At 51.9% G+C, this 10,184-nt stretch overlaps 1 protein-coding gene across 1 annotated transcript; it reads left to right on the forward strand.

Moving 5' to 3' along the window:
- Window positions 1–391: 391 nt before the first annotated feature.
- On the forward strand, window positions 392–9,597 carry HPCAL1 (hippocalcin like 1). The gene is made up of 3 exons (XM_053587623.1): window positions 392–797; window positions 4,024–4,129; window positions 8,721–9,597. Exons 1-3 carry the CDS (start codon window positions 420–422, stop codon window positions 8,816–8,818), a joined length of 582 nt encoding a protein of 193 aa, XP_053443598.1. The 5' UTR covers window positions 392–419; the 3' UTR covers window positions 8,819–9,597.
- Window positions 9,598–10,184: the final 587 nt, after the last annotated feature.

Genomic DNA, 10,184 nt, shown 5'->3' on the forward strand with positions numbered 1-10,184 from the left:
CTGAATAGAGCTGTGTGTCTCCCCCGCTTTAGGGTGGCCCTAATCTAGAGGTACAAGTTGTACAACTTGATTGTACAACTTGATGGTGCCTCATTTCGTTGATTTTAAGTTGCATTTTTTTTCACAATTCCCCATTCTCAAAGTCAGAATCTGTCTTGCAGCGTGAGGGTGGTTTGCCCTGTAATTGGAGTATCTCAGCTTTCTTAGTGGTACTGGGAGTTGTTGAGAGGGGGCCCTTGGATGTGCTGCACAGCGCGTGCACACTGGTGGGCGTCTTTGGTGTCTCTAGTCCTTGGTATCAGACACACAGGGGCCATTGCTCAGCACTGCTCCATGGCTTTAGGTTGTGGGGAGCCTGCGCCCCCAGTGCCCCAGCTGACCCTTCTGTCTTGCAGGTGTAGTTGCCACCACCGGCCACCATGGGCAAGCAGAACAGCAAGCTGCGGCCCGAGGTGCTGCAGGACCTGCGGGAGAACACAGAGTTCACCGACCACGAGCTGCAGGAGTGGTACAAGGGCTTCCTCAAGGACTGCCCCACCGGCCACCTGACCGTGGACGAATTCAAGAAGATCTACGCCAACTTCTTCCCCTACGGCGACGCCTCCAAGTTTGCAGAGCACGTCTTCCGCACCTTTGACACCAATGGCGATGGCACCATCGACTTCCGGGAGTTCATCATTGCGCTGAGCGTGACCTCGCGGGGCAAGCTGGAGCAGAAGCTCAAGTGGGCCTTCAGCATGTATGACCTGGATGGCAACGGCTACATCAGCCGCAGCGAGATGCTGGAGATCGTGCAGGTACCCCAGGGACATTCAGAGCGTCCTGGCCAGGCGCTAACTGACCCACTTTGGAAGGGAGATCCGTGCAAAGAGCAGTGATGAAAGCCAGCATGTAGCGATCGCTCGCTATACATCAGGCCCAGCTGAGCACTTTGATCTCTTTTCATCTTCCCAACCCTGTGATACGGGTCATTCTCTGCATTTCACAAAATCTGAGGTTCACAGAAGTAAATTCCTGAGAAGTATATAATTGTGGGACCTTTGGCAGTTATGAGAGGTACCTGCCCAGGCCTTGGGAAAGCCTTGTATTTGAGAATGCAGGGTGTGGTTTGTAATGTCCCGGGGATGTGCAGTTATAACCTGGAGCACTGACAATCACAGAACACGCCCTGCACAGGAAGGACCCCACTTTAGGGGGCCTCTTCTCTCTGCCTTCACACCTGTCAATAACTCTGGCAGATGAGGCTATTTTCCAGAAAGAAACCAAGTTTGTCCATTTGGCCAGGTGCCTGGGTATGCTGCAGAGAGGACAATGCACAAAGCTGCCCTCTCCAGTCTCTGCCCTGTGCCTCCCTGAGCTTGAGGGATTCTAGAACTCCTTGGAAGAGGCAGTGCCCTTTGTAGGGAACTTCAGGGCTAAACCTCCAGGAGTAGGCATCAAATCCCTGAATCTGAGGCCACAGCTGGCCTCAGATAGATGGCTTGAACACCGTGAGAGAGAATGACACGGGCTTGGGGACTCCCACTCAGTTGCCACTTCTGGCTCTTAGCGTAAGCAGTGGTGGAAGTGAGAATTCTGTTTCCTGGGAGTGGCCTATCCTAGCCACATGCCAGCTGTCACCTTTTGGGAATGGGCATGTCTGTCACTGGTGGGGAGGCTGGCCTGGCCAGAACTTAGAGCAGTGTTTTTTAACCATTTTGTCTCATGGTCCACTTGAACCTGTAGTTAAACTTCAGTGTCACACTTAAATCATGTTGATCAAGAAAAGAGTAAAGAATGGGCAGCGCCTGTGGCTCAGTGAGCAGGGCGCTGGCCCCATATACCGAGGGTGGCGGGTTCAAACTCAGCCCCGGCCAAACCACAACAAAAAAATAGCCGGGCGTTGTGGTGGGCGCCTGTAGTCCCAGCTGCTCGGGAGGCTGAGGCAAGAGAATCGCGTAAGCCCAAGAGTTAGAGGTTGCTGTGAGCCGTGTGACGCCACGGCACTCTACCCGAGGGCGGTACAGTGAGACTCTGTCTCTACAAAAAAAAAAAAGAAAAGAGTAAAGAAAAGAATACAGTTGCTGTGCTTTGAACTTCTTTTGAAAATAATTTAATTAATGATCTAAAAATTTTTGCTGGCTGAGTATGGTGGCTCACGCCTATAAACCTAGCACTCTGAGAGGCCAAAGCAAGAGGATCCCTTGAGCTCAGGAGTTCAAGACCAGCCTGAACAAGAGTGAGACCCTGTTTCTACTAAAAAGAAAAATTAGCTAGGCGTTGTGGTGGGCACTGTAGTCCCAGCTACTCAGGAGGCTGAGGCAAGAGGATCATTTGAGCCCAAGGGTTTGAGATTGCTGTGACCTGTGATGATGCCATGGTATTCTACTCAGGGTGACAGAGTGAGACTCCGTCTCCAAAAAAAAAATAATTTTCATGGCACACCTAATATCCTCTCATGGAACACCAGAGTGTTGTAGCATCTGGTTGAAAATCACTGCTTTAGAGGCCTCGATAGAGCTGTTCGGGGCAGTGAGGGGCCCTCCTGTCTAAATGGGATCTGGCTATTAGGTCCCTGAATAAGTTCCCAATGCCCGAGAGCCTCCCCAGAGCTGTCTGAGGGCTCCTGGCTGGTGAGGTTTTGTATGGAATACCCAGTTGCTGTACCTTTCTCAAAGTGGACCAGTGTGTCAAGGACCAGGAGACCTGGGGGCCTGGTCTCCACTTTGCATTTGGTTCTACACTGGGGCACGCTGCAGGAAATCCCAGGAAGGCGTCCTGAAACTCACACCACTCATGGTGTGAGGCTGCTGGGAGATGGGGCCATCCTGGCCAGCCCTGCCCTAGCAATGGAGATGAGGGTACAATATATGTCAGAAACTTTAGGATTATTCTTCCTATTTTTCAAAATATTCTGCTCTTACTGAGGCTGGCAGGTTCAAACCCAGCCCGGGTCTGCTAAAACAACAATGACAACTGCAACAGAATAATAGCCAGGCCTTGTGGTGAGCACCTACAGTCCCAGCTACTTGGGGGGCTGAGGCAAGAGAATCGCTTAAGCCCAAGAATTTGAGGTTGCTGTGAGCTGTGATGTTACAGCACTCCACCAAGGGTGACATAGTGAAACTCTGCCTCAAAAATAAATAAGTAAATAAAAATAAATATTCTGGGCAGTGCCTATGGCTCAAGGAGTAGGGTGCTGGCCCCACATACCAGAGGTAGTGGGCTCAAACTTGGCCCCAGCCAAAAACTAAAAAAAATAAAAATAAATAAATAAATAAATATTCTGCTTTTAAGATATAACAGCCATTCTTGGCCTGTTGTTTTAGGGATGAGCGTATCCATCGAGCCACTTCTACATGGAGTGTTCAGAAAACCCCACAGTGGCACGGCCCTGCCCCTGGCATGACACTCTGATCAGCTGCTGATCACCAGTCTCATCTTTGTCCCCCCAACACACACGCATACGCCCAGCACCAGCACAGGGGCGCCTGCCCTGGGCAGAACCGCTCAGGCAGAGACACACAGAGGCTAGCAGCCTTGCGGGGCAGTGCCTGATGGAGAAGAGCTGATGATGTGGCTCTTTCGATGACTTTCAGGGGCTCAGTCTTTTTTGTTATTAGGGTATAATGTCACATGGTAAAATGCATACCGCTAAGTGGTTGGTGGGCAGTGTGGTGAATTTTATAAGTATCCGCCTGTGGGACCACCACCCTCAGAGTGTTCCAAGCACCCCTGGAAGGCCCTGCAGTGCCTCCTGGCACCTCCTCACCATGCCCCTCTAGGCAGAGATCAACCCCCACCCTCACCCCATCATGTGCAGCCCTTCTACCTGCTCCTGCATGTCACCTGGACATGTCCGGCTTCCTTCACTCCACCTGTGTGGTTAGTGGGGAAGAGTCTCCCCACTGGGAAGTGTCCCGAAGGCCCCTGGGAGCAGCCTGACCTCCTGGGCCTTGCTGTGGGCTGCTTGGAAGGGCGGCACCCTGCCTGCCCCAGAAGCACCTGGGTTTCTGAGCCAGGCTTCTGCACTGTCCTTTGCAGGCTATTTACAAAATGGTGTCCTCTGTGATGAAGATGCCGGAGGACGAGTCCACTCCAGAGAAGCGAACAGACAAGATCTTCCGGCAGATGGACACCAACAACGACGGTAGGTCCGGCGGCCTCGCGGCTGCACAAGGATGTGTCTGGGACGCCCCCTCCCCCTGCAGCCCCTCGGGCTCCCGGAGTCCCCCACCTCTCCCCTGCCTGCCTAGAGCAGCCGTGCTGAGGACAAAACAGGGTGCAGAGTGAGGGACACCATGTCCATGTCCTGGCCTGTCTGAGCCATGGTCTCTTCACTAGTAAAAGGGGTCCCAATATTCCCAGGGGTGTGTTGGGGGAGGGGAGGTAGTTGTGCTGGTGGCACTTGAGTCTGGAGGGGGTGGGGTCAGAGGGGCCCAGGTGGTGGGGTCCTGGGGTGCTCACCATGCCTCTCACCATCATGTTGAGATGTGGGCTCCCCGAAGTTGCCAGGGATCCAGGGAGACTCTGTTGGGACACATTGCTGCCTCCTCTGCCCACCAGCTGTGTACTGCTCTAGGGCCACGTTGTAGGACACAGGTGTGGGTCTCAGGAGTAGGCAGGGAGAGTGGCAACAGTGGCAGTGAGGCTGTACCCGAGTCTTGTCCTCTGCACTAGCGGAGAGGCTCAGATAGGATCCAGCCGGGCCGCAGCCAGGGCGCCCGGTGGCTCTGTGCTTCCTGCTGGCCTTGCCAAGGGATGCTACAGAATCAGCTTTACTTTGCTTTTGAACAATAACAAATGTGACATTACCTCAGACTATACTACAAATCAATAGTGATCAAAACAGCATGGTACTGGCACAAAAACAGAGAAGTAGATGTCTGGAACAGAATAGAGAACCAAGAGATGAATCCAGCTACTTACCGTTATTTGATCTTTGACAAGCCAATTAAAAACATTCAGTGGGGAAAAGATTCCCTATTTAACAAATGGTGCTGGATGAACTGGCTGGCAACCTGTAGAAGACTGAAACTGTACCCACACCTTTCACCGTTAACTAAGATAGACTCTCACTGGATTAAAGATTTAAACTTAAGACACGAAACTATAAAAATACTAGAAGAGAGTGCAGGGAAAACCCTTGAAGAAATCAGTCTGGGCGAGTATTTTATGAGGAGGACCCCCCGGGCAATTGAAGCAGCTTCAAAAATACACTACTGGGACCTGATCAAACTAAAAAGCTTCTGCACAGCCAAGATCACAGTAAGTAAAGCAAGCAAACAGCCCTCAGAATGGGAGAAGATATTTGCAGGTTATGTCTCCGACAAAGGTTTAATAACCAGAATCCCTAGAGAACGCAAACGTATAAGCAAGAAAAGAACAAGTGGTCCCATCTCAGGCTGGGCAAGGGACTTGAAGAGAAACTTCTCTGAAGAAGATAGGCGCGCGGCCTACAGACATATGAAAAAATGCTCATCATCTTTAATCATCAGAGAAATGCAAATCAAAACTACTTTGAGATATCATCTAATTCCAGTAAGATTAGCCCATATCACAAAATCCCAAGACCAGAGATGTTGGCGTGGATGTGGAGAAAAGGGAACACTTCTCCACTGCTGGTGGGAATGCAAACTAATACATTCCTTTTGGAAAGATGTTTGGAGAACACTTAGAGATCTAAAAATAGATCTGCCATTCAATACTATAATTCCTCTACTAGGCATATACCCAGAAGACCAAAAATCACATTGTAACAAAGATATTTGTACCAGAATGTTTATTGCAGCCCTATTCATAATTGCTAAGTCACGGAAAAAGCCCAAGTGCCCATCGATCCATGAATGAATTAATAAATTGTGGTATGTGTACACCATGGAATATTATGCAGCCTTAAAGAAAGATGGAGACTTTACCTCTTTCATGTTTACATGGATGGAGCTGGAACATATTCATAGTAAAGTATCTCAAGAATGGAAGAAAAAGTATCCAATGTACTCAGCCCTACTATGAAACTAATTTATGGCTTTCACATGAAAGCTATAACCCAGTTACAACCTAAGAATGGGGGAAGGGGAAAAGGGAGGGGAGGGAGGGGGAAGGTGGGCAGAGGGAAGGAGATTGGTGGGATTACACCTGCAGTGCATCTTACAAGGGTATATGTGAAACTTAGTAAATGTGGAATGTAAATATCTTAGCACAATAACTAAGAAAATGCCAGGAAGGCTATGTTAACCAGTGTGATGAAAATGTGTCAAACGGTCTATGAAACCATCGTATGGTGCCCCATGATCGCATTAATGTACACAGCTATGATTTAATAAACAAAAAGCTATGGAAGAGGACTTACAAACTTCCAAAAAACAAAAAAAAGTGACATTAATGAAAGAAAATACTCCTTGGGTTGTCCTGGAGATCAAAAACAAGCTAAAACACAAGAAAGTGCTTTGTGAAGTCTAGCGTGCCCCACGCAGGTCGGTGAACAGGCCTTATCACCTGTAAGGAGATGAGCACTGGGGCAGCAAAGAGCATTCCAGGCGGCAAGGTAAGAATTTTCAAAACATGTTCACACATAAAACAAGGCAGCCCTGTGCCTGGATTTGCCCTGGGCTGACCTAGGATGTGTTTTCCACCTTTTGCGGTGTGGCAGGGCACAGACTTGGGATCTCACAGACCTGTCCTGCCTCTGGCCTCTCCCAGATCTGTCTCTCCCTCTGTGAGATGGGGTGACAGACTATCTCACATGGAAGGGAGTCAGTGAAATGCCTATGGCCCACAGCAGTGGCTGCTGTTTCTGACTTCACAGTATCCCTGGGCAGCCACCCGACTTGGTCCAGCCCCCACCCCAGAGGGCACCTCTGCAGGTTGTTTGTGAACTTGGATGGACGGTGGCCTTGCACTGAGCCCACCTGAAGCATGGGGTGGAGAAAGAGGAGTGATAATGGAGAAGGTGGAGCCGCAGGCAGGGTCAGAGGGGGAGGGATGGCCCAGGAGTGATGCGGCCCGTAGTGTGTCCCCACCCCCTCCTGGTAATTTGTCTAGGCCACACATGTGGGACGGCCTGTGTTCAGGAACCCCCATCCCCACCTGAACTCCTCGCCCCTGCTCCAGAGCCCCACCGTGGTTCTGCACCCTCAGAGCCCTCCTGGCAGCTCAGGGCTCCCCCAGCTGGAGGTTGGCCTGGGTTGGGAGGGCCTGGAGGTGTTGAGGAGGGTGGGTGGGACTCGGGCTCTGAGGCCCTGCACATAGCTGATGGATGCCCCCTACTTCTACCCTGAGTGGTCAGAGGTGGAGGGCTGGGAGCAGCCTGCAACATTCCTCCTCACCTGTGAGGAAGGCAGCAAGGCCAGCGGCCACTCGTGCTGGTGGAGAGTCCCAGGACCTTCTCAGTGGAGGTGCTGCCCATCTTGGTGCTGGCCATCTCCCTTCCTGGCCCACCTCTCAGCCTGGGCATTGTTTTGGCTAGAGGCATCAAATTCATGCCCTGGAAGAAGCCAGCCTGCTGGAGCCCTTGCCAGGGCCCATGAGGATGGATGTCCCTGCCTAGTGGTGAGCAGGAAGGGATGAATTCTGAGCTAGAGCCACTGACCAAATTCATCCTCAGCCGGCGGCTTGGGCTGAGCCCCTCAAATGCATCCTCCTGGTAGCCTTTGAGATGGGTATTCCTGCTATCCCACTTGCAAGATGTGACCCCCAGAGGCACCCTCTCCTGCCCTTGGGACCATGTCTGAATGGGCAGAATTATTCTACCAATATGTGTCTTGCGTTTGGAGTAGCAGAGCAAGTGCTATGGCGACCACAGTTTGGGCTCATGAAAAATGATTACTGGGGTGGGGAGAAGGTGATCCAAACACCAGCTTGCCCCAGCTCGGCCCACAAATCTCTGGAGGCCACTCTGCCCAGTATGGAGTCACCCAAGTCTGTCCTGGGAGAGGGTGTGTTTGTTACCAGTCCTCCGGAACTCACATTTCTCTGACACTTCAGTTTTAGAAACAGCTTTTCTGCTGCCTGATTCCAGATTTAGCAGAGTCTGTGGTGAAGGAGGGAGCAGGGTGAGGGGTTCGGAGACCCATTCTGTGGCCCCCCCCATGTTTCCTCATCCTGCCTCCCATCACACAGGGCAGTCAGTACAGGCCTGGGCCCATACTCCAAGGCCAGCAGCAGGCCCAGGCCACAGCCGGGGACGGCCAGGGTGAATTCCTAGCTGGAGCCACTGACCAAATGTGTCCTCCTGCCAACGGCTAGGCCGAACCCCTCAAACACTTCCTCCTGGTAGCATATCATTTTTATTTAACTTGTAAATTACATGTGTGGAGAGGCCCCAGGCTCAGGGCCACCCAACAAACATGGCTTTCCCAAGCCCAAGTTGCATATGGGTTAGAGGCAAATGCCATGTCCCTCCTATGCCAGGTACCCACTTCTTCATAAGCAAAGTGTAGGGTGATTTCTCAAAGATTTAAATTGCCTGTGAAGAGAGTGGAGCCTGGGTACTGTCCAGCTTCAAGAAGGCACAAGTCGGGCGGCGCCTGTGGCTCAGCGGGTAGGGCGTCGGTCCCATATGCCGGAGGTGGCGGGTTCAAACCCAGCCCCGGCCAAAAAAAAAAAAAAAAAAAAAAAAAGAAGGCACAAGTCTTCGACCTAAGGGGCATCCCTGCCTAGAGAGTTGTCCCCATCCTCTTTGGTAGTGTAAGGAACGAACAGCACTACTAATCCTGGTTTCTCCTGTCTCCATCCCACAGGCAAACTGTCCCTGGAAGAGTTCATCAAAGGTGCCAAGAGCGACCCCTCCATCGTCCGGTTGCTGCAGTGTGACCCCAGCAGTGCAAGTCAGTTCTGAGGGAACAGGTCTCCAGACAGTTGCTGAAAAACACAGGCTTGTCTTGCCATTTAAAGCTTTGCTTGCAAAAGTGGGTGCCTCTGCAATCATTCCTGCTCACCCAGGCGACACGTCGCACCTGCCTGGCCCGGCCGGCTGCACCTCCCTCCTCTGCCTGACCAGTGTGACGTTCTTCCCCCGCCCCATGCCCGGCCTGGTCCCTTCGGGGGTGACTCCCAAGAACGTGACTACAAGCAGGTTCACGTGTTCCTGGCCCCAGGGCATCTTCCTGCCCCCAGGGGGCCCAGGGGACAACACGGAGGAGGACACCGGGCAGGACTTTCCAAGGTCGTGTTGCGGCCAGCTAATTTATTTTGTGATCCCAGGTGATGCTGTGGGAACGAGGCAAATGGAGAGTGGATAGGCCGGCCCCTCCTGTGCATGGCTGCACCTCCCTTGTTCATTTTCTCTGACCAAAGCCGCTTGCACGTACATATGCTGTGGTCTCCTTTCTTTTAATATATAAATTATACGTATGGTGACGTGAAATGTAACGTGTAGATCCCGTATTTAATGCCTCCAGTTGCCTTTGAAGCGTGGTCCCCCTCGCGGCCCGTGAGCCCTCCGAGCCTGGTTGTTCTGTGGTCTTTCCCACTCTCCACCTGCCCGTTCTAGAGGAGATGCATGCGTACCCACAGCCGTGGTCATGCTGTCGTCGTGTAGTGAACGCAGGTGTTTGTGTCTGGTCTTTCCCCCTGTTGATTGGTCTGGCATTTCCGGTATTAAAATGATAAAATAAACGGCATTCTCTGAGTTTTGTGTTTGCCCGGGAGATGTCCCGCCCCGCTGGCCGTGGCCCCAACAGTCTCCAGGAAAGCTGGATTCAGCCTTGTCCAGCTGTTGTTGGTAAACCCGGCCCCTCCTGTGTTCCTCCAGCCGTCACTGTGTCTATAAATCTTCTGCAGCCTGTTCTTCAATATCTGCCAAATGCCAAGAAATACTTGTGGAAATAAAAGATGACTATTCTTGGCAGATCTGACTGTCACGCTTCCGCCTCTCTCCCTCCCTCCCTCCATCCCTTCTTCCCCCCACCCCTAGTTTAATCAGGAGGGTGGTAGTGAAGCCACATCCTAAGAGAGGACGAGTATGGACCAGAGGCGTCAGCATGGGCCATGACCTTTCCTCATCCTTCCTTCTCTGCAGCTGTCAGTAATTCTGGTCCCAGCCGCAGAAAGCACAGTCGAAGGCAACAACGGTGATGTTTGTCTGCATGCCAAGGCCGAAGGTGGCGCCGTTGAGTACCCCAGGCTCCTTCTACTTCCTTACCACTTGGCCCGCTTCACAGACTCAGCTTTTTTCCTCAGCCTTGTCTTGCTGGGGTCCCCAC

Source organism: Nycticebus coucang, chromosome 4 (genome assembly GCF_027406575.1).
Source record: "Nycticebus coucang isolate mNycCou1 chromosome 4, mNycCou1.pri, whole genome shotgun sequence".
Lineage (NCBI taxonomy): Eukaryota > Metazoa > Chordata > Mammalia > Primates > Lorisidae > Nycticebus > Nycticebus coucang.

Coding starts and splice junctions, on each gene's coding strand:
- HPCAL1 (XM_053587623.1), top strand. CDS start 420: ATGGGCAAGCAGAACAGCAAGCTGCGGCCCGAGGTGCTGCAGGACCTG. Junction 798..4,023: donor AGATGCTGGAGATCGTGCAG/GTACCCCAGGGA, acceptor TGTCCTTTGCAG/GCTATTTACAAAATGGTGTC. Junction 4,130..8,720: donor GATGGACACCAACAACGACG/GTAGGTCCGGCG, acceptor TCCATCCCACAG/GCAAACTGTCCCTGGAAGAG.